Genomic DNA, 25,226 nt, shown 5'->3' with positions numbered 1-25,226 from the left:
ATAAAAAAATAAAAAAAAATTATTTAGAAAAAAAATTAATAAGTCCAACAACATAAGTAAAAATTTGTTAATCTTAAACCATAGAGAAAACCCATTTAGATCTTAACAAATTTGAAATAAATTAATCAAATGGGAGGTCAATGGATGAATGATTATTTAGTTGTGTACATTGAAAAGATGTAATTCCTAAGATTTAAATGAAGAAATCATATAACGATTTCAAAACATGAAACATCATAAAAAGCAATTGCAAAATTTTATATATTTCGGTTTTTGTTTTTGTTTTGTTTTTTGTGATGTCTATATATTCAAGTTCTCTTTTGTTTTAAATTTTGTATAATTTATATTTCTTATTGATCTCCTAAATAATAATCCTTAAGCCACTACTGAGAGAGAGAGTATTTCACTTAATATATTGTATTGTCTTTTTTTTTTTCTTTTTTCTTTTATAACTTATTGAAACTTGAATTTGAATATGTGTCCTTAGTTTATTATAAACAAAGCATTTTTAGCTTGAAGGGTCATGGTCCAAAGACTTTGAGAAATGAGTTTGAACTAAAAAAAAAATTGTGCATGTGGGTAGTCAGGTTCTCAGACTCATGACTCTCTCGCAAATGACAAAACTTTTGTGCAAGCAAGACATAAATCAAAAAACCGCATTGCAAACTTTGATTAAAAAAAAAAAAGTAATTAGCTTTGATCCAAAAAGCAAGTAATTCATGAAACTAGACTAAATTATCACAACATAGTAGAGCTACTTTTCCAAAATAGCTCCAACCCTCAAAATTTTTCTTTAAAAAAAAAAAAAAAAAAAAAAGATTAAGTGCAAAGTGGATCCAAAATCACAAAATTGAAATTGATCTAAACCATACTATAATTTCTTAGCTACTTTATTTAAGTCATCTTAAAAAATTGTAACTAAGTTTTGCCAATAAATGGATTCTACCAATATATGCTTCTTCTTTTTTTAATGCACAGTGTATGTAATAGTCTTGTGTTACAAGTAAACATACATATAAATTATCCCAAAAAAAATGTAATAGATCTTTTTTTAAAAGCAAAAATTAAATAGATATAGTACATATAAAATAAAAAAACAAAAGTAAATATACAAGTGTCTTTTGTTTTGAACCTTTTGATCATAATAAACCGTTGTTGCAGTAATAACTAATAAGAATGAATTTTATTTCAAAAGATACATAGAATTTTTTTTTAATTGAAAAAAGAAAAATAATAAAAGGGCAATTTAGTCAACCAATAAATCGCACACCAAAACCCCCGGATTTTCCAATCTTGATTGTTTTCTTTCTTTCTCCCCAAGCACTGAACCGCTGTTTTTTCCGATACTTTCCTCTCATAAACCCTTCCCCAACACTCTCTCTCTCTGTTCCTAGAACCTCACCTCTATTTTCGTTTCCCATTTTGCCCTTTCCTCTGATTCATCTTCATCCTCCAGCCATGTTCTCTAGGGTTTTGTCACGCGTGCCCAGGCGCGTCGTCTCACGCGGCTCCCTGCTCGCCCTCTCCTCTGTTCCTCAAAAGCAACAGGCTCCGATCCTCTACAACCAACTCCACTCCCTCGTTCGTGCATCCCCCAACTTGGTACTCAATTCCAAACCTTCCTTTTTTTTTGTGAATAGTTGTAATCAGGGTTTTGCTAGGGTTTTAGGGTTTTTTCTGTAAATTAAGCCATTACAATTTACAACTGCCCCTTTAGATTCAAGTCTCATTTTGATGGTATTTTGTGTTGTTACCTTCTGAAATTTCATTTACCCAGAAATGAAAAACATGTAAATTTGTGATTTTATGTGCCTTATGGATCAAATTAACTGATTGGAGTTTAAAGTAGCGGTTTTTTATTATTTGGATGATTTATTTTTGTGCTAGCATGGTTTATTTTTGGCGTTTTGCTTACAATAGGTATATAGATGCTTGAATTTTATTGTTTATGTGAATCAGGGTTTTATTAGGGTATAAGGGTTCCTGTTATATTAAGGAGTAGCTGTAAACTTCTTTGTTCTTAGCTTTAATGCTAGTCTTTTTTTAGTGCTACTTAAATATTAGATTTAAGGTTTTTTGAGTTTTGGGTATTAAAAAGCTTAAACTTTTGGATCCTTTTTTATTTTATTTATCAGGTTTTAGCATTTGTAGATGTTCGGATTTGGTTTTCTTTATATTTGAAAATTGGTGTTTCGATTTGCTGGTTTGAATGTGTAAAAGACTAATAGTGTGTTTGCATGCCCCCATTGAGTTGGAAACACTTGGTACTGTTCTGCATAATGTTTGAAACGGGTATATTGTGCTTATGGTAGCATTATGTTTCAAGCACATGATTAGAAGCTAAATTTTTTTGGTAAAAATGGTTTAATGTTTGATTTGACTGTCTAATAAAGTAAAACTAGATTTTTTTTTTTGAAGAAATACATCTATTGCATCCTTAGTTACCTCAAATGGCATGGTCCTTAGTTGTTTTGTTGAGATTTCCTTTCATTTTTTGTTGATTTCTGTAACAACACCCACTCCCCCAATCCCCACTTAAAAAAAAATTTTAAAAAAAAATCTGAACACTTGAAGGCATTCCAAAAGCCATTCAGTTTAGGGCTTTGCAGTTTTATTTTTATTATGGGTACTGTGGTAAAAGTTTTCTATTATTTTATAGCCATCTTTACTTGGTTGCTTCTGTAAACTTTTGTTTTCTTATTTATAATAATTTGCGTTTGCAATTTTTTACAATGTAAATGGTATTCTCAGTGAGTTGCTCATATGAATTTTATTTTCCAGTCGGTTCCAGGTCAGGTGGCTTTCTTACATCATTCAGCAACCCGCTCCATCTTCCAAAGATTTGGAGTTTCTTCATCTGCCTCCCCTGAGCCTACTGACAAGGAAAATGGGAGTACTGTAGATAATAATGGTGCTCCTTCTAGTGGAGATGCTAAACTTGCCGATCAAGCTGAAGATTCAGATCCTGGACAGAGCAAAGCTGCTGGGGCAAAAGAATCAGGTCAATCCCAGTCTACAATGTCTGATTCTGTCAAAAGACAGAGAAAAGTTACTAAACGAACTGCATTTTCTGATTCAGATTCAGAGAGCGAGGGTGAGCTGTCCATGGATGATTTGGTTAAACTAGTGACAGAGAAGGAAGAACTTTTGAAGTTGAAGCACAAAGAAATTGAGAAAATGCAAGATAAAGTTCTCCGTACTTATGCAGAAATGGAAAATGTCATGGACAGGACAAGACGTGAAGCAGAGAACACAAAAAAATTTGCCATACAGGTCTGTATTTTTTTTCCAAGTATAATGGCTATGTACTTTCACTTGAAATTCTGGTTCATTATGCAAATTATTTCTTTATTTTTTTATTTTTTTATTTTTTTTATTTTTTATAAGTAAAATTTTATCTAGTTTCTTTGGTAGTCTGAACTCTGACATCCTCAGTAAAAAAAAAATGTCCAGAATTTTGCAAAGAGCTTACTGGATGTTGCAGACAACTTGGGAAGAGCTTCCTCAGTTGTCAAAGAGAGTTTTGCAAAAATTGACACATCCAAAGATCCATCTGGAGCTGTGCCTCTCTTAAAAACACTTCTAGAAGGCGTTGAAATGACTGAGAAACAACTTGTGGAGGTAAGTTTCCTATAAATATTAGTATGTCACCAACACTCACAACTGAGCCATACAGTTTCTTGATTGCACAAGAATTTGTTACTGTCAAACACTTTCAATCTTATGTTTTACCTTTATATATTTCGGAAATAAAAAAGTACAAACAAGAATCAGATTGTCATCTTTTTAAAAAATTTCTAATGCTGTAAATTTTTAGTTAAATATGCATTTCAGAATTTTAAGGACATTGTTATTAATTGTAAATTTCTTCTCTCTCTCTCTCTCTCTCTCTCTCTCTCTCTCTCTCTCTCTCTCTCTCTCTCTCTCTCTCTCTCTCTCTCTCTCTCTCTCAGCAAGCATAGTTTTCTTTACTCAACGTTTGCACTTTTATGCGATGTAGCAAGATAAATAAGAAGTTATATCTAATGCTTTGAGGTTTATGAATGCTTTTGCTTTCAGGTATTTAAAAAATTTGGATTAGAAAAATTTGATCCTACAAATGAGCCATTTGATCCAAATAGTCATAATGCAGTTTTCCAAATGCCAGATGCTTCCAAGCCACCAGGCACTGTTGCTGTAGTTCTTAAGGTATCAATTTAGTAAAGCCATTTATTCATCATGTATTCTTTTCAAAATGAGGAGTTATGCTGCTACATATTTTTGTTCTATTTGCATGTATAAAATTGGCAAAGATCTCTTAGCCACTTGATCTATTTTGATTCATATATCTTTTTGCTGCTTTGCTAAGTGTGACCTATTCCTTGAAAGAATGTTGTAGTTATAGCTTTCTTGTGTTTGAATTGCAGTCAGGGTACATGCTTTATGATCGAGTTATTCGGCCAGCTGAAGTTGGTGTGACTCAAGCAGTGGAGAATGATGCAACTGAGGATTAGTACAGCTCACAAGGGCTCTCAGGCTTGAAGAAATGACTCGGTGGAGTTTTTACTGCATATCATCAAAAATTTTGTGCATGTTTGAGAGAAGGATTAAATATAATGCTGTCTTGTTTGATTAGTTCTAGAAACCGTTTTGAGCACAACATATAGGACTGATTATTTTTTTCTTTCAGCGTAATTTATCCTTGTTATCTATAATTTTGTCAAAAAAAAAAAACCTGTCATTATCCTTTTTATTTTTTAATAATCGATATGGATGGCCATTTATGCTCTATTAGTTTCAGAGTAAAATATTTTCTAATGTAAAATATTTTATACTGAAAATATTTTCATTTTACAGTTTTTGGTTGTGCACTTGAAAATATTCAACGATTTATTTTCCTGTGTTTCTACATGATAAAATAAGAAGGAAAAGGTATTGAACATTGAAGGGCCTCTATGCTGGTAAAGCCTTAGAAGATCGGGAAAGATAAGATAGGTTCTTATGGGTTCTTATCCGTATGATAGAGACTTTGGTATGAGTTTCCATAATCTTCTTCTATCTTGGAGAAATTACCCCACTAGGTGCTGCTGAAGAAGGTGGGGCCAGTAATGCGTGGGAGAGAGGGATATTAGGGCTCTGTGTTGTGGAGAGAAAACTAAGAGCAAGAGAGAGCGTGAGAGGGGTATCGGGACTAAGAGCATTCACATTCATTTTTTCTAATTTTATCTTATTTTACCATCTAAAAATCTACTTTATCAATTATACCATATCATTTTACAATACCCCAACATCAAAATTTTTATTTTTCTATTCTACACATTAAAATAATATATCTTTACAATAAAATATTTTTTTCCTTTTTTTTTTTTTCTCAAATCTATCCTCACTGAACTTTTCACCTCTTCTCTTTCAGACTCCTCCATACAACTACAGATCGGCGAAACTTGAAAAAAAAAACCCACCACCTCCAAAGAAACCCATGCCGATCTGGAGCTTCGATTTATACTAGAAACCCACAACAAAAACCCACACGCCGATCTGGAGCTCCGATTCATACCAGAAACCCACAACAAAAACCCACACCTCCAAAAATCATACCAGAAACCCACAACAAAAAGTTATACCACGTCGATCGGAGCTCCGATTCAAACCATCGGAGCCATCCGCCAACCCATCGGAGCCATGCACTTCCACCGTTGAGCAAACCCACGGGGTTCTTGAGTCTGAACAGTGAGAGAGCAGATGAGAAAGAGAAAAGGAAGAGAAAGAAAAGAAGAGAAATAATGATAAGGAGAGAGAAATTCTCGGGGTAAAAGTGGAGAGAGATAATTAAAAAATATATTTTTTTTATCTCATTAGCTACAGTAGCATCTTACATTTAAGATGGTACTGTAGCTCAATTGTATATTTTTTTACAATTGTTGCAAAATACAACATTCAATGGAGCTGGAACTTTGGGCTAAATTGTAAAAAAAAATTGCAAAGAAGGGCTCCATTTGCCATTTGCCATTTGCCACATTCAATGTGGATGCTCTAAGAGGGAACAGCAAATGTAAAATGTTTTACTGAAATTTCAAGTGTAAAACATTTTACACAAATTTAACTAGGTTGATTTAGTTGATTGAATATATGTTACTGCAAAACAAACACTATAAAATGTGAAAATACTTTTTTTTTATAAATATTTTATGTTAAAACAAACAGTGTTAGATGCTAATGATTTTCACTTATCTATTGTTGCCAAGTCCTCTTACATAGGTTTATAAAAGAAAATTTGGTTTAATTCCATCTTGAAAGATAAAAACCTTGCAATCCTTGATATATTTGAAGCCTCAAGAGCAATAATTTCTTCTATTCTCCATTTAATTTATTCTTGGTGGTCAGTAAAAATATATCACATACAATATCTTTAATAGCAAACTGAGAAATTGAATTTTTTTTAATTTTTTTTAATTCAATAATTGGTAGAGGGAAGATTTGAACACCAACAAATGTCAATTGGTTGAGATATAGGACTCTTAACTGTTTTCTAATTATTTTAAGATTAAATTGCATTTTTTAAATTTATTAAGTCAAATTTAAATCAAATTTCAGATAGTGTTTTTATCTTTTAGGGGGAAAGATGGATAAAAGAAATTAGTGTAGATCCATATATTACATAATTGATATACCATTTCACTAGTGTCATGTTTTTGAAGAGATTGTTATATCAATCCAATTCTTGATGGGGTCTAAAACTGATACCAATTACATACAGTATCATGTTTTTGAAAGAATTGTCATATCTATCCAGTTCTTGATAGGGTCTAAAACTAATACCAATTACATGCAAAGTTGACTTTATTTTTGTGGACCTTATTCGCTTGTAGGATCCACACAATGTGATAGAGATGATACTTGTAACTTATACATGAGATACAACATATATACTACTTAAGATGACCCATCACACTCAAAAGTATGAGAGTCACATGTTCAAGTTGTGACAAGTTCTATTAGTGTTTAAGTGGTCCCACATTATAACAGAGTGTGAAAGTGTTACTGGGACAGTGATCATATCTATGAGTCCCCTTTTTGGGTTATCCAACAAAAAAGAGAGAGAGAGAGAGAGAGAGAGAGATACAGCATCAATCAATCATCAACAGAGTACAACCCACCTTAGCCTTAGTGTTCCCTAACCCTATGTTTGGATAAGGGGAGATGGAAGGAGACATCAATTATAAAGTCTCATTCACTGTAGCCCCACTGTAGAAAAGATGTAAAAATATTATAGGAAAAATTGCCCCAACAATTCATCCGTACTCCACTACCATTTAATGTTTATAACCTTTCACCTTGATGCGCCTCAACCTTGATCTCTCCCTCAAACTAGATTTTTTTTTTTTTTTTTTTGGGGGGTGGGGGGTAGAACTATCCATCAAAGTACACAATGCTACTTATAATGATTCTTCCACCATTGTTGTCTTGCAGACATCCCACAATAACACTAGATTCACAACCATGGCAGCAAAGAGAAAGAGGGGTTTTGTACTTTTTCTGTGGACTAAGGTACTCCATGGCATGAGCATAGAAGTGTTAACTAGCTGCAGAGGTGAACAACATATACAGGCAATAAAACAGTCAAGCCACCATTTGCTTTTCATTACATACTACTAAAACTTACTAGCCTAACTATATATAAGGTGATGCTGGATTTACCAAAGGCTGTGACTTAATTACAAGATTAACCAGTATCACGTTCATAAAGAGATTGTACGATAATAGTGCAGTGGTCACAAAAGTCTCCAAAAGCTGACTTCATGTTATTGCATTAAGCAATTTTTCAGGTCAGTTTTGTCTTCAGAAAATTCTGAACCTCAATGTGCTGAGCAAAACCACTCGAGCTGGCACTCTCCATTTGACTCTCTGTGTTCTGGCCAACAGAATCAACGTTGCTATTGGGGCCTGTTAAGCACAAACCCAAATCCAGATGGCTTATATGTGAATCCTGCAAGCCAAATAGATTCTGGTAAGATTCTTGCATTACAAGACAAAACTATTGAATTTTTGTCGCATGATGTCATGAATAAATACTTAACTAAAATTTTGTATTAAAATTAGTAAACTATCTCCCAGAATCATCAGACTAGCTAGAAAGGGGTGATAATAAGAAGAGTTTTCACTTTCACATTACTGTGGATGAATTTTAGATATCTGCATATTGGCTTCTATATGAGAACCAAAAAACATACCTAAAAGAATTTAATCCCTTTAGATAGTAAGTTCGTAAAATATGTTAACGAATTCAGTGGGGATGCTAGCATATAGGATGATACAGCCTCCAGAACAATTTCCTTGGTACAAAAACTCAAACAACTTGACTATTGCCTAGAGATTTGTAGTGCTATGATCTATAGAAAGAAGTGCCAGAAAGAAAATTGACGTGTAGAGGAATGATGAGTCCTGGTTGTAGGCACAATAGACCACTACACCTTCAAACATCTAGCAGAATTAGTCCTCATATCAATCTGTTGGCATGATGATCTTATCCATGGATCATAGATAAATTCTTTTTTTACACTTTCACTGAGGGGGAGGGGGGAGGGATGCATTTTCAATGAACTTCATGGAACATGCTCCCTCCAGATGTCAAAGGCTGGATGCCATTGCATCATTAGTTGCAGTCATACAATATTTACAATGCAACTACATCAGCAGAACCTCAATTGAGATAGTATAATATCTTCAAGCTAACCTAGAGACGCTATATAGTTGAGTTGTTTTTCAGCCACTTTTATAGTTCTGAGTCGCATTTGATGATCATCGCATAAGACTTGGTTTCTCTATACCAAAATTGTAAAAGAACCAATCTCAATGTTATCTCACAGTTGCTACATTGCCCCATAAAAGTTTTCTCAATAAATATCTCATTTGTCTAACAGGTACTTGAAACACTTGAAGTTGTCAAGTCTGCTGCAAACTTTTGTGGACCATTCTACAGAGCTTAACCCCCTTATGTTTATGAACGTATTACACTGCTCCTAAATTTTATTCTCAAACGAGTTTTGTCAAATGTTGTCGATCGGAAATTATCATATAAATGCATTGTCAAATTCAGAAATCCTAAATCTAACTGTATAAATCCCATGCCGTGTGGTTGTGTAAGAATTTAATATTTCTGCCTAGGATAAAACTTAGGTGCAATACATTAGGTTCCCAATTAAATCCAGAGACATGGTTGCATCGACCAATAAAGCACAAACTGTGTTATCTTTTCCAAGGAAACTTTAATTCAAAAACTTCAAAAAACATATATTTGTATTTTTTTCCCCCCCTCTTATTGTGTACTTTACCCAAAATATTAACAAAGACCAAACCATAATCAGTTATTCATTTCATCACACTTAATAGCTTTTAGTTGAGAATTACTTCCAACTTCCAAAGATGAGCCCTGAACTAGGAGAATATTCTTGACTATAATACAAGAAGAATATATACCTAAAAGCAAAGGAAAGAACTACTTGCACTAATTTTGGGGGGGGGGGGGGGGGGGTGTGGAATAATTGTAGAATAGAAAGAAGAATATGTGGATTTTTTTACCTTTATCCTTTATTCTCCTAAGGAAATGAGATATTAGAGAGACACAAAACTTAAATCAGAGTTTGACAGCATTACCTGAGTTTCTTCCTTCAAAACTTCATCGCTGTTCAGCCTCATAGATTGGTTGATCTCACTTGTGATAGCTTCGTCTTCAGCCTTTTTAACAACTGCCCTTTTCTGCTCTTCTAGCACCGCAATCTGTAAAATTGTCAGTCATTAAACTCTTGTACTAGGGACCCAACAAAGGAAAAGAGACTATGAAAATTTCAACTTTGTTTTTTATTTCAGAATCCCTAATGTCATAATGCAGCAATAGTCCAAATTACTTTTTGTAAGAACAGTCAATAAAGCTATATATATATATGAGTTACTGCTTCCATGATTTTGTTGTTTTGTAAATAATTAAAAACCAAGTAAAAGCATGCATTAGTCGAAATTTCTCATATTATTTTGTAAGCACTCTAAATAAAGCTCTAAAATTGAACAATCTACAAAACAACATCATGGAATTGAAACCACACTAAATGAGCGAAACGTCACAACAACTAAACCAAAGAAAGAATTTCACTTATAAACTCAAAACCCATATTCAAAATCATAACTTTAACTCAAAACCAGGTAAGAGTATTAATCTATGATTCAAAACCAAAGCATTAGACAAAATTTCTCGTACTTTTTTGTAACCACTATCGATGAAGCTCTTAAAACATCCCAGAACACACAAAATGAACAGTCTACAATACAACAAAATCACGAAAATGAAGCCATACTAAAAAGATTGAAACTTTACAACAACCAAAAGAAAAAGGAATTTCACTTATAAACTCAAAACCCATATTCAAAATCATAACTCTTAACTCAAAACCAAGTAAAAGTATGAGCCTATGAATCAAACCCACAGCATTGATTAAAATTTCTCATACTTTTTAGTAAACACTCTCAATGAAACTCGTAAAATTGAACAATGCAAATACCTACAAAATCATGGGAATGAAACTATACTAAAAAAGTGAAACTTTACAGGAACCTAACCCTTCAAAAAAAAATTGCAGATAGGAACTCAATACTCATATTCAAAATCAATACTTTTTTTGCTAAACTAAAACTACTAGCCTAAAGGCCTAAACCACACAACATATAACAAGTCACAGAGTCCACCTTTGCTCAAAAGAATCAAAACCCACTTTTTATTTTCACTGAAGAACCCACAGAAAGTCCTCAAACACAGACACAAACCCAAATCCCCATGTCCACAAACACATGCACAAACATATATACACTTACTGGGGTGTAGCGGAACTTTCTTCTGGGGGGCTCGTCAGCAGAGCCGGCGCCGGAGTCGGCGGTGGCGGCGGCAGCAGCAGCGGGGGTAGGAGAGAGAGGGGTCCACCGGCAGAGGATGAGGCGAGAGCCACCGTTGTTGGTGGTGGTTGTGGTGGTGGATTGGGAGTGTGAGTGGGAGTGAGAGTTGGAGTTGTTTTGGTAAGTGAGGGTGGATTGAGAGACGTGGACCCACTTCTTCTTCCACTTCCTGACTGGGCCGGTGAACACTGCGGTGGCTGTGCCGTACCGGGACGAAGCCCGGCCCAGTCTCGACCCGACTCCCTCCATCACGCAGAGTGAGTGTTTGTGCGTGTGTTTGTGCTTGTGTGTGTGTGTGTGTGTGGTGGGTAACAGCAGAGTGGCAGTAGTGGCAGGGGTACTAATAATGGAGTACCAGGTTTCTCTCTCTCACTCAAGACAAAAAGGTGTCATTGCTAATTGGATTTGGAGACCAAGTGGGCGACACTTAAAGAATTAAAAATTATTATAAACAATAAATCTATTAAAAAGTATTCCTTTGATGACTATGAGTCTATGACCACCGGTAAAATATTTTTAATTATAAAAATATTCTAAAATAATTTATAATTTTAGTATTATTTTTAATAATTTTATAAAAATTAATATTATATGAATGAGGTGTTTATTAGGGAATGCTTATTTTGGGTAGTTTATTAATTTAATGTAAGACAAAAAATTATAAATTAGATTATTATCAAAATGCTGCAAATTTATTTATTTAAAATAAGGTGAGACAAAAAATGACATAAGACCCACAAAAAGTACACAAAGCTAGCTTATAATAATTTCCCAAGTACAAACTAATGGGTGCCACTTATTTGGTAAATAACCCCATCATATTACTAATAAAAATTGATAGTAGAGTTAAATTAAAAATTTTAAAACATAAATAACCAAAATAAAAATAATCTTAAATTTTAAAAGTCAAAACTCAAAAGTGTTCTTTTACCCTAATAATAAAAAATTTTCAACTACTTTTTTTTGAATTGATATTACTAATAAAAATTGATAGTAGAGTTAAATTGAAAATTTTAAAACATAAATAACCAAAATAAAAATAATCTCAAATTTTAAAAGTCAAAACTCAAAAGTGTTCTTTTACCCTAATAATACAAAATTTTCAACTACTTTTTTTTGAATTGATATGGAGTGATGGTTACAGATTAAAATGATAATATAATTTATTCAAATTTAAAATAATGTTATTCTATCTTTTTACAATTTGTTATGCCATCAATTTTATATATATTTATTGAGTAAAGTATAATCTGATCCCTCTCAATTATTTAAGTGTCAATTTTGTGTTTTGATTTTCAAGACTAAATCAATTTCCTACTCTAATCCCTTGACTACTAACCTTAACAGAGAGAAAACTCAGGTATAAATTTGAGTTTATTTGAAAATTGATGGACTAAATAGACAAAACTAATTAAGAACAGTTCAAAATTTTTTTTTTTTTTTTTTTTATTTTGAGAAGAAGCACATATAGTAAAGACGGTAAAGTTCCATATAGCAAAGTTACTAATTTGGTCCATATAGCAAAGTTCAATTTGGTATTTTAAAAATAGTTGTGCTAATGGTTAAACCAGGGTGGTCGATACCGTACCGGTACCAGCCAGTGCACCGGTACCGGGACACTTCTATTTTGTACCGAAAAAAATACCGGCCGTACCAGCCAATTTCGAGCAATACCGGCCGGTATAGAAAAAAGCTTTTTTTTTTTTTTTTTTTTTTATAGTTTTGTAATTTTTGAATTTTTGTAAAGGCATAATGGTAACTTATTTACATTAACTTATTAGTATTATTTGTTTTCTTAGTATGCAATAAACAACTAAGCTCTCTATTTTTTATATTGTGTTTTTTTTTTCCTTTTAATTGATAGTAAAGTCTAAAACTATGAATAATTTGTTCTGAATTGAGGTAATGTTTTATGATAAATTTTTATATTTACTATAATATAAGTGAAATATTATATGTTTATAAACATAGTTATAGAGATTTTGGTGTGTGTATATAATATATATATATATATATAATAGCGGTAAACCCGAAACGGTACACCGGTATTGACCGGTATCCGAAATATATCGTACCAGTGACCAAACCGGTACAGCCTTCTGTACGGTATTGACTCCCTTAGGTTAAACACTTTAACTACTAATTTCGTACATATATTAAGCACGATTCAATTTGATTGCTAACTTTTTGTGGTGGTAGATTGTGATTGATAGTTTGATATAACATTGTTATCATATAACTCTGCCTTAACGTTACACTTATTATGCTCAGAGGCGGCTTAATGCATTTGGGGGCCTAAGGAGAAAATTGATTATCTTGTTTCATATGTAAAATTACCATTAATTAACATGAGCCATGTAAATTTTTTTTTTAAGTTTATAAATACAAAAAAAAAAAATTGCCAAAACTTTTTACATTTATTGATGTGGCAGATTGATAGTAGTGAGTAAAAAAATGATGTTAGTAATGAATCTAGTTGAAATTTAGTAAAAGTTTGGTAACTTGACTATTGTGAAAAATGTTGTGAATAATTTTGTGGATTGTTTTCTTTCTTTTCTTTTTTCTTTTAGAAGTGCTACATTTACAATGTTTTTCATAACAAATCTTAGGCGTTAAGTTATTTCTTGTTTTCTATTTGAACTTACCACTAAAATTATTTTTTTGTTGTCAATAATAGCCCTTAACAATCTACTATTTAAGATTTTTTTGTAAAAATATTGTGAAAAATGTTATGGACATAGCATTTCTTTCTCTTTTTTATTTGTTTTTTATTTGATAAGAAAATATTATTTTATTTATTTGTTAATAGTTTGGCTTAATTAATACTATGGGTTAAAATTTAGGGGCATTTTTTTCACTTGGAACCTTATGCGACGGCATCAATGACTTATACCATTGAACCGGCATTTATGCTTACAAGTTCACACCACACAAAAAAAGTACTACATATTGTTTTATGTATGATAAAAAGAGTCCAAAACCTCCAGAATAACACCCCCCTCCCAACAAAAAAAAAAAAAAAAAGTAGAAGCAAAAGAGCATCATCGAATTGATAATGCCTTATCATTGATTCAGCATTTCTCTGTTCCTGCGTGACTGAGAAGTTATCATTCAATCTAGCAAAAGTTGAGCTATGCCTTCAACCTCCCTGGTCAATCAGGTTTTGATTAAGGCTTTTTGTTAACGAGGTTGACTAAAATAGTAGCACCTTTTGAGCTAAGTGTTGTTCAACATGTAAAAGTCAGTTAATTTTTCTTGTTGAACCGGTCCCCACATGTACAATATATATGATTTCCCATTCTCAATGTTTCATAATGCTAATCAGGTAAACTCACTGGTGAAAGATAAAACAGCAGTTTATGATCAAAGGACCCCAAAGTTTAAAACTGATCACAGGTTTGTGCTTGGTTGGTTATGTATGAACCTGGCTTAAAGCCAGCTCCATCAACTGCTGTAATATCAGTGAGCGATAGGTCTAACTTTCAAGAGGAGCCCGTTTTCAAAATATTTCATGTACTATTGCACCTAAGTAATAATTATCTTAAGCATCCAATATATGCAGCATGTCTTAGCACTATAGCTGTGTATGACCGACATGCGGTGAAAGGCATGCTATATAGGCTGGATGCAGCAAATACCTTCTCCAACTGTAGTGTGTTTCACCGCCCTTTGCTTTAAGCAATTAAGGCTTATGAGAAGACTGATTAATTGAACTTCCTGAACCTGAATTGGTAAATGACTACTAAGTCAGAATGAAAATATGAGAAAGTGTGAGATGCAGGTATCGTAAACATCTTTACTGAATTACAGAATAGAACCCTATAAACTTGATCCCTGTTACCAAAATTTCAAGTGGCCTTCCTCGTCTGGCAAAACACAGCAATGTAGACATAGCATACAGGATAAAAAAAATTTAGGAAAGAGAGTGGACTTCTTCAAGATGGTTCAAAATTTGCCTCTTTGAAAATTTGGCCACGCTTTCTATGAAGGCTCCTCAATATCTACAACATTAAGAAAATCAAGAACTATCCATGGATTCAACAATGACAAGATTTTTGCACTGATCTTCTAAGGACATTTAATACCATGTATGGGAAAAACAAAGTGAAATTCTCTCATTTCCTGTGATGAAAAATGTCTCCGGTAAGCACTGAATGAAAAGTTTACCTGGTCCAAAATCATCTCAACTGAGTAGTCTTGGGGAACAATAAATGACTAAAGATAGATGTAAGCAAATACAGCCATTACCATCTGGAAATATGCATTACACACACAGTGAATAGAATACACACAGCAATAGGTGCACAAAATTCTGGCATCCCTATTGTTCAGATGCAAAACAAGGATGGATCAATGACTTAAAAAGATTTCCATACTTTGGAGTTCATCTGGAAATCCGTTCTGTCAGTAAATCCACCATGTCAAAGTATACTATCACCAAAATCCTGTGTATGAGAAACAATGAGAGTAAGAAGGGCATATAATTGAGTTCCATCAAGCTCAGAGAAATGTCTGTACAATTTTAAGTAGCTGGATAACAAACGAATACACACCTTAATTTTAAAAGCTCACTTAAAGCCACAAGCGAAAAAGCCTCCAAAGGGTGCTATAATTGATTCAAATAAACCCAAGCACAAAGCATGTCACTGCAGTGGCAAAACCGGTGTCTCTTTCCAAAGGAAATACAAGTATTACTAAAAGAAAGTTATTATCTTAAATTCAGCATACTTTAGACAAAATGGTTTACATAAATGACCTACACATGACTACATGTAAAGAAATTAGAGAGATCCGAATAGCTCTTTAATTTTATGTAGAGTTAATAGCATAAGTCTAAAAATATACAGGGATAAGGACATAAGGTGCAAATCTTGTTCCCCTAATGCTTTCCCTGTGGCTTTTGTCCTAATTAATGCTAGTACAGTGACTTTTTTTTTTTTTTCTCTATTTTGTTTTATTTGTTTAGTTTAATGTTTAGAATTTTATTTTTGTGTTTTCTTTCAATGAACATGAGTAGAAAAACTTTTATTTTAAAGTTCAGAATGAAACTTTGTTAAGGATTATTAGTACTATTATGAGATTTATTTTTTTCCCACAATAGTTGTTCTTTAATAATTTAAATTGTTCTTGCTTCATATTAATTGACAAAGATAATATTCTGAATATGAGTTCAATCATGTTTTTCTAATAATTTAGGATTTATCTTAATTGGTTAAATGCTTGGTTTATTATTTCTTGTTTTTAAAATTGGATATCTCTTATGAATTGTTTATTAACAGATACAATTGATGATTTGGTTTTATATTTAGGAAGCATATAAGAGCATGTTTTAGATTTTAAAACAAGGGTTTTAATGTTAATATCTTCCATGATAATAAAATTGATTTCTAGATTATTATGTAGTAATTTTGGAAAAATTAATAATCATGATTATATACTGATATGAATTAATAGGGTGGATTCCTAAACCTTAATTCTTTTATCTAGATTGTTTAAATCTCTTTACCGTCTTTTATTATCTCTTTGCTTAGATTAATTATTTTCTTAGATTTATCTAATTTCAAAATAATCAATTTTTATTAAACTGGATTAGGATTTATTTAGTCAAGGTTTAATTAATTTTTCTACATTTATAGAAGTCCTTGTGGGTTTGACCTTGCGCTTGCCAAGCTATACTTCAGTATGGTTCATGCAATTGCTAGTATTTATAAATTGCACAACAAGTTTTTGGCACTGATGCCAAGGACTTGGTTAGGAAAATAAATTAGATTATAATTGAATTTTTTCTTCTACTAGCTGTAGTTAAAATTACAATTTTCAAAAAATATATATTATTAGGTTTTTTTGTGGTGTATGAGAACTTGGACACATGATCAAAAACATCATCTCATTAGTTGTGATTTTCCATCCAAAATGGGAGATCCTGGGGATGATTTAAAAATTCTTAGAGAACTGTTCTCACCCATATCTACCAATCCTCCATCTTGTATAGTGTTGCATGCAACCATTGCCGCACACTTTGAATTGAAACCACAAATTATCTAACTCCTTCCTACTTTCCATGGGTTAGATAGATAAGATCCTTACATGCATATAAAGGATTTTGTTGATTTGTGTTACATGCAGGTTCTAAAACATCATTAATTATTTTGTTCACTTGCAATTGTTCCCTTTTTCCTTCAAGGATAAGGCAAAAGCATGGCTTAACTCTCTATCACCTAGATCTATCACCTATGGGAGCTTCTAGTCACAAAATTACTTCTAAATTCCCAATGGCCAAAACCAATGTTTTAAGAAAAGAATTTGCAAAATTTTATCAAGAGAAATATTTTGAGAGCTGGGAGCTATTAGGGTCCTATTTTTATGTAGTTAGCATATCCTATAACAAAACGCACTTTACTTGCATTTAGGTAGTTTTAAGTGGATTCAAGAATATCATGAAGTATGTTGAATAAACTTTACAAGTGGTAGTACTGAAGACATGAAGACTACACAAAGAAATAAGTGGTAAAAGCTGAATTTGCAGGTCCTGATACCTCCTCGATACCTGTCAATCTATCAAAAATTAATGAAGCTCAATACCTAGCTCTATACCTCTCGATCTATCAAGGTACGAGATTTAAGAATATAGCCTGCAATGTTTGGATTCTAATTGGCTATTGTTTTTGGGTTTGTGTAAACCTAATAGGAATGGGAGAGCCCATTTAAAATGCCCATTAAGCTCCTATATAAATAAAGTGGTAGAGAAAGAAAACCCTAACCCTAGAATGCTTTATAAGGTTTCTTATTGAAACCCTAATCTCCATCTTTTGAACCTGTGAATTTAGAAAAAAAGAGATTTTGCTATGACTCTTGTGCACCTTTGGGTTCTATACCAAGTCTCTGGCACCAACAATTGAAAATCTTACTGGTGTTTTTATGTGAAACTGTTGTAAATCAACTACAACAATTAAAAGGGTTGTTGCGGAGTTAGTCACGTACTAGGATTTGTGCAAAACTATTAGTCATGTACTGGGATCCATGCCAAGGGAAGAAGTCTCTACAAATCAAGTCCAATTAGTGATTGGCATAAGGATTCTATTGTAGGTAAGTACCTTGGGATAGGCCAAGAGGGTAAGATTTCTTATACTTGTAATCTCTTGATTTTGATTGGTGATTCTTGGGAGTGATAACCTAAAAATCACCTGGTGGAATTTTCGCCTTGTGAAGGTTTTTCCCATTAGTCAACAAATCACCGTATCAAATTTACTTTTCATTGCACTCTAGATTATCTGGTGATTTGTTCATGCCTCCATGCTATTACATGTAATTTGATTTAATTAATTCAATTAGTCAAGTTGATTAATTCAATTACCCAAGTTGATTAATTCAATCAATTTGGATAATTGAATTAATTATATCAAATTACATGCAAAATCGTGGAGGCATGAACAAATCACCAGATAATCTAGAGTGAAGTGGAAAGTAAATTTGACATGGTGATTTTTTGACTAATGAGGAAAACATTTGCAAGGCAAAAACCTCACCAAGTGATTTTCAAGTCACCACTCTCACAAAACACAAACCAAAATCAAGAGATTACAAGTATAAGGAATACAAGAATAAGGAATCTTACCATTTTGGTCTATCCTAGAGTACCTACCTACAGTAGAATCCTTACGCCAATCACCAATTGCTCTTAATTATGTAGAGACTTCTTCCCTTTGCACAAATCCCAATATATGACTAACAGTTTTGCACAAATCCTAGTATGTGACTAATTTCATAGCAACCAATTTGATTGTTGTAGTTGATTTGTAGCATCTTCACATAAAAACACCAATAAGATCTTCAATTGTTGGTGCCAAAGACTTTGCTTAGTACAGAACCCAAATGCGCAAAAGAGTTGCAGCAAGATCTCCTTCTTCCGTTTTTAAAACTCATAGGTTCAAAAGATGGAGTCTAGGGTTTCAATAAGGAAACCTTATGAAGCATTATAGGGTTAGGGTTTTCTTTCTCTACCACCTTATTTATATAAGAGCTTAATGGGCCTTTTAAATGGACTCTCCTACTCCTATTAGGTTTACACAAACTCATAAACAATAGCCAATTAGAATCCAAACATTGCAGGCTATATTCTTAAATCTCGTACCTCAATAGATCGAGAGGTATCGAGCTTCATTAAATTTCAATAGATAGATAGGTATCGAGAAGGTATCGAACCTGCAGATTTAGCTTTTACCACTTGTTTCTTTGTGCAGGCTTCATATCTTCAATACTACCACTTGTAAAGTTTATTCAAATACTTCATAATATTCTTGAATCCACTTAAAACTACCTAAATACAAATAAAGTGTGTTTTGTTATAGGATATGCCAACTACGTAAAAATATGATCCTAATATGAGCAATTTAAGGACTTGATTTTATAGTGTCCCCACCATGGTTTTGAAACATAGAGATTGGTACAACATTTTTATAACAATTTAACTTAGATGAACCATAACATGATTGAGTTCATGAATGGTGATAGTTTTTTTTAGTCTTACAGATCGGCTCCTGTAGTTAAGAGATGAGGATTTTATGAAATTAGTGAAGACTTAGACATGAAAGCAAGGTTAGACAATTTCACCCATAAGGATGAAGCTTTGGCTCTAGGAAGAGGGAGGTTAGACAAATTCTTAGAGAGCTTCAACCTTACAAGTGAGATTGTCTAACCTTGCTTTCATGTCTAAGTCTTCACTAATTTCATATAATCCTCCTCTCTACGGTTGGAAAAATCCCATTGTTGGGAACTCTATGGTAAATCCTCAAGAAATTTATATGCCTCGTCATCTGTAAGACTCAAAAAACCACCACCATTCATGGACTCAATCATGTTACGATTTGTCTAAGTTAAACCAATTATAAAAATATTGTACCAATCTCTATGTTTCAAAACCATGTGGGGACACTTTAAAAAATCAAGTTTTTAAATCTCTCATAACTCTCAAGAAATTTATATGCTTCATCATCTTGATAAAAATCACAAATTCTCTCCTTAAAGCATTGATCTTGGCCATTGGGAAAAATTTAGAGAGGAATTTTGTGACTAGAAGCTCCCATAAGGTGATAGATCTCGGTGATAGAGAGTTAAGTCACGCTTTTGCCTTATTCTTCAAGGAAAAAAGGAACAATTGTAAGCGAACAAAATTACCAAGTGAAGTTTTAGAACATGCATGTAGCACATATTTCAAGAAAATCCTTTATATGTGTGTAAGGATCTTCTTTATCTAACCCATGAAAAGTAGGAAGGAGTTGGATAATTTATGGTTTCAACTCAAAGTGTGCGGCAGTGGTTGCATGCAACACTATACAAGATGGAGGATTGGTAGTTATGGGTGAAAACAGCTCTCTAAGAGTTTTTGAATCATCCACAGGTTCTCTCATTGTGGATGGAAAATCACAACTAATGAAACGATGTTTTTGATTACGTATCCAAGTTCTCATACACCACCAAAAACCTAATAATTTTTAAAAAAAAATTGTAATTCTAACTACAATTAGTAGAAGGAAAAAATCAATTAAGATCTAATTTATTTTCCAAACCAAGCCCCTAGCAACCGCACCAAAAACTTGTTGTAAAATTTATAAATACTTGCAAGCGCACAAACACTTGTATAAATGTAGGAAAATCAATTAAACATTGACCAAATAAATCATAATTTATTTTAATAAAAGTTGATTATTTTGAAATTAAATAATTCTAAGCAAAGAGATAATAAAAAGCAATAAAAAGATGTAAACAATCTAGAGAAAAAAAAATTAAGATTTGGAATCTACCTCGTTAATTAATATCAGCATATATTCCTGATCATTAGTTTTTTCTAAACTACTACATAATAATTTAGAAATCAATATTGTTGTGATAGAAGAAATTATCATTAAAAAATTTATTTTAAAATCTAAAGCATACTCTTCTCTGCTTCCAAAATATAAAATCAAATAATCAACTGTATTAGTTAACAAACAAATCACAAGAAATATCAAATTTTAAAATCAAGAAATAATAAACCAAGTATTTAATCAATCAAGATAAAACCTAAATCACAATAAAAATATAATTGAACTCATATTTAGAATCTTATCTTAGTTAATTAATATGAAGCAAGAACAATTTAAATTATTAAAAAACCACTATGCAAAAAAAAAAAAAAAAAAAAAAACTCATAAAGTATTGTAATAATCCTTAACAACGTTTCATCATCAACCTAAATTAAAATTTTAGCTGCTCATGTTCATTGAAATTAAGTAAACACTAAAATAAAATTCTAAGCATTAAACTAAACAAATAAAATAAAGTGGAGAAATAAATAATCACTGGGCTAGAATAAGGAGAAAAGCCACAGATAAAGCAATAGAGAACCTTATGCGGCATGTTTACACTTTACACGTTCAACCCCTCTGTCTCATCTCTCATGTTTCGTATTTAAGTTTCTGTTTGCTCTTTTTTTTTTTTTTTTTCTTTTCATGCATGCCGAGTTGCCGACTTAAGAATTTCACAAGACCAAAACCTGAAGTGGCCCAAAAGTGATAGGGAGGCCCACCAACAAATGTTTATTTAAGACCTCAAACCCACATATCTCTTCCACGTAAACAAACTTCTCATCAATATTTTTTTTTTCTTTCTTTACTTTTCTTTTCTTCTTCTTCTTCACTAATTCTCACACAAATTATCTTCATGAATTAGAATCCATCCTCATGCCTTAAATAAAGCCCACTAGTATGAAAATTCTTAACTAAATATAGATAATTCAAAATTAGTCATAAATTAACGTAAAAATAAGGTTAAATATGTAAATATGAAAATACTTTATTTTATATATTTCATAAACGTAAAGTAGTTAAAAAAGTTAGAATCCTTATACAGTTATATATATATATATATATATATATATATATATATATATATATATATATGTGTGTAGTTAAAAAAGTTAGAATCCTTATACAGTTATATATATATATATATATATATATATATGTGTGTGTGTGTGTGTATTAAAATTTTTCTCATTCCAAACTTAAATAAAATACAAAACATAAAAATCTAATGATAAAGAATTAATGAATTATCATCAAAAGCGGATGCCATAAGTTGACACTTTCTAAAAAAAAAGATAACGCAAAAAGCATCTTTTGTTTGTCCTTTTATAGGTTAAAATGAGGCGCAACATACTTGAGGTACTATCATGATAACATATAATGGTCACTTGAGGATATAATGGTCGAGCAACTTTTTTTCCATATTAAGATTGCGTTTGATATTGACTTAAAAAACTAATTTTTTTTTGCCATTTAGTTTTTTTTTTTTTTTGCTGCTATTCATAGATTTCATTTCAATTTTTGGTATTATTTATGAGTCCTACTGTACTATGTTAGCTACTTTTTAGTTTTATTTACAGTACCTTCAGTAAAAAGTTTTTAATTTCAACTAAATAAGTTGTTCCGAAATAGACTCTAAAACTGTACATTAGCTTTCACCCATTCTTTTGTCTTCCTCTACTCTTCATTTATCAATCACAACATTTCAATATCTCCCACTCACCCATTGAAAAATCCATCGTGGTAATAAGTGATACTCTGACTTAAATAGTGGACCAGGATCACAATGAAGCCAACAAGTCAGTATAACTTATAAGTCGCTCATTTTGAGCATCATCAAAAATAGCACAAGCATGTTTCTTTGACTGCATTATAATAAGTTGAACACTCACCTTTCTAGGACATGTGAGCCACTGAAAATGGCCCAAGTTGTTCTCAAAATCCATTAAAAAATGGCAAAAATATCATGCTGTTGGGTCTCCAATTTATATCTCTATGTCACAACTCACAAGACAAAAAGAGTTCTCAGCATTCACGACCTTAATCCTCTGGTGTTGAACTGTGCACATTGAAGGAATCAAGAGATAACCAGGCAGCTTTTTTCTATGGTTTTATTTAATTAAGTAAAACTCCCAGCTGAAATGCTCAAAGCATGAATTATGAATAGCAAAACAGAAAATTCTTTTATGAAAATAATAGAAAACCAATGATAAGGGCCGTTACAAACAAGGCTAACATGGTAAACTCCAAATTTTGATGAAATATACTTTAGAGATCACTAATATCTCTAAAGACACAAAAATTACTCTTCAGAACCGTCCCTTGAGAAGTCAGGCAGACATTGCTCTTCAAGAAAATTACATTTAATACACTGATGACATCTTTTCATCTAGAATTGTGTTGCCTAAAAATTACATCAGCTTTGGAAAAAGGCATACAGTTTACAAACAGATACTTGATTTTTTAGCATTTTGCACCAAACTTATTCTAGTACACTACGTATTCTCAGCAGAGTTAAAATGTTTTGACTTGATTTAACTCCCAACACAATCCTAGCTCCGTTACTCTAGACAATGATAGGACACTCATGACAACACTACATTTAGTCTCCGGCTCAACAGTCCATGGATCACCTATACAGAACAAAAATAAGCGTCAAAGATACAGAAGGATCAGAATAAACAAACTTCCACAAGTATGAATCCTCAGATTCAGAGTCAGAATTTCCATCATAATTCAAGAAAACTTTGTTTGTGACAGTTGAACCATCAGTACTCATTGAGTAAATGGGCTAACCGCAAATGCTGAAATCATAGTTACAACTGAAGCTCCAATAAATCCTCCCATGTTTTCTCTGAAGGCAGTTTGATTAGGGGTGTTCTCCCAAAAAAGAAACCGAAGACGCATGCAGCAACATCATTGATAACAAGAAGTGTTGCTGGGAGAAGAAACCTGCATCAATATGTAAACTTATTGAGTCCCAACAATAAATTTTTTTTAAAAAAATCATTAGATTTGTAAACTAAATAAATGCATGAAAAGCAAAATTGAAAATTTCTTGGCAATGCCAATATCAACAGGCCAACCCAGCTTAGATAAGAACACCACCTGTGACTTTCCATGTACCATAGACCAGCAGTTCAAGCAATACTTTAATTTCATCAATAAAGCTATTTCTTTTACAATCTATTCACATTATATCATCTCCAACCTCATAATAAAATCAAGTACAAATTTAACACTGATATGACAAGAAATATGAACATAACACGTTGTAAGATATTATAATAGAAGCCTGGTGAAAATAGCGTTACTCTATTCAACGGGAACAATGTGATCACTGGCTCCACTTGACTAGGATTGTCCTAACAAAGTTGACACAAAAATTGCCAAACAATGCTAGCAAGGCACTTGTCTACCCAAATTTAAATCCTTTCATAACCATTCTATGAATGTGATGAAAGTTTGATATTTTATGAGGTTATATGTGAATTTCATAACATATGTAACTCCTGGGTTTTGATTCAAGATTTTCAATCACTTAAGAGTGTAAAACTGCACTATGAACTTTCATACAATCTAAAAATAGAAATAAAATATGAGTACATAAAAAAATGGGGTTCTTACTTTGAATCTGAGAATTTCCAATTCCTTTGACAAATTATCAAAGTATCAAGTGGGACTGGTTTTGTCTTTTGCCGTCCCTGGTTCTCTCACATATTCAAGGAAATAAGAAAAAATAAAATAAAATATGGCTGGAATATTTTTTGGACGTGGCATAGCATATATGAATTACCCTCCAAGTCAAAGAGCTAAAACGTGGATAGTTTCAGTTTGGGTCGGGTTGGGCAGATTGAGGCTAGGTTAGCCCACATTCCAGACCCAACATGAAATTTTAAGTTAAATCCAATATGGGTTTTCATTGGACTGGTTTGGCCCATTCTTTTCATTTCTAACACAAAAATAATAGTGCTACACATTTAAATGTCAATCATTCCTTGGCGTTCACTGTTTTATAGAAGAAAGCTATCATTATAGCTCCCACAACAAAGGTTTCAAATAAAAGACCATGTTTGTTTCATCCAATGTGAAACCTTGGAAGTAACAAAAACTTAAAAACAATTCAACTTTCTTATGTGGTAAAATTAAATTAATGCACGAAAGAGCTTTTTTATAAAGTATTGAAAACTTTTTAAGAGTTTGCCAAAGCAAATTTATAGCTAGCTTCTCTGTTATCTTTTATTAACAATTTCATTGCATGCCTTTTGCAGGTAGATGGGGGTTTTTTTTTTTGGGTATTGAAAATGGAATTTGGCATGGTGTTTAAGAGAGAGAAATTAGTAAACTATTAATTTTTAAAGCAAATAGAGAACAAATTAAAAATAAAAGAAAAACAGAAATGGATTGACGTATAGAACTTTTTAGCAAGTGCTTGAGAGCCAGCGTGTCTCGTGGCTTTGGAAC

General features: G+C 32.4%; 2 protein-coding genes across 3 annotated transcripts; one reads left to right on the top strand and one right to left on the bottom strand.

Moving 5' to 3' along the window:
• Positions 1-1,277: 1,277 nt before the first annotated feature.
• LOC142640851 (grpE protein homolog 2, mitochondrial) lies at positions 1,278-4,837 on the top strand. Of its 2 annotated transcripts, XM_075815150.1 has the most exons (6): positions 1,296-1,602; positions 2,782-3,001; positions 3,080-3,273; positions 3,454-3,621; positions 4,060-4,188; positions 4,407-4,837. In XM_075815150.1, exons 1-6 carry the CDS (start codon positions 1,459-1,461, stop codon positions 4,491-4,493), a joined length of 942 nt encoding a protein of 313 aa, XP_075671265.1. In that variant the 5' UTR covers positions 1,296-1,458; the 3' UTR covers positions 4,494-4,837. The 2 variants fall into 2 exon arrangements, with proteins under 2 accessions (XP_075671266.1, XP_075671265.1); XM_075815151.1 differs by having other exon boundaries at positions 1,278-1,602; positions 2,782-3,273.
• Positions 4,838-7,540: 2,703 nt separating this feature from the next.
• On the bottom strand, positions 7,541-11,314 carry LOC142641491 (uncharacterized). Its single transcript, XM_075815931.1, has 3 exons — positions 10,843-11,314; positions 9,634-9,756; positions 7,541-7,966 (listed from the first exon to the last, which is right to left on the bottom strand). The coding sequence occupies exons 1-3, from the start codon at positions 11,167-11,169 to the stop codon at positions 7,802-7,804; spliced, it is 615 nt and encodes a 204-aa protein (XP_075672046.1). The 5' UTR covers positions 11,170-11,314; the 3' UTR covers positions 7,541-7,801.
• Positions 11,315-25,226: the final 13,912 nt, after the last annotated feature.

This window comes from Castanea sativa, chromosome 6, assembly GCF_040712315.1.
Source record: "Castanea sativa cultivar Marrone di Chiusa Pesio chromosome 6, ASM4071231v1".
Classification (NCBI taxonomy): Eukaryota; Viridiplantae; Streptophyta; class Magnoliopsida; order Fagales; family Fagaceae; genus Castanea; species Castanea sativa.
Note: the sequence above shows the minus strand (reverse complement) of the source record. Positions and strands in the feature narration are given on the sequence as shown.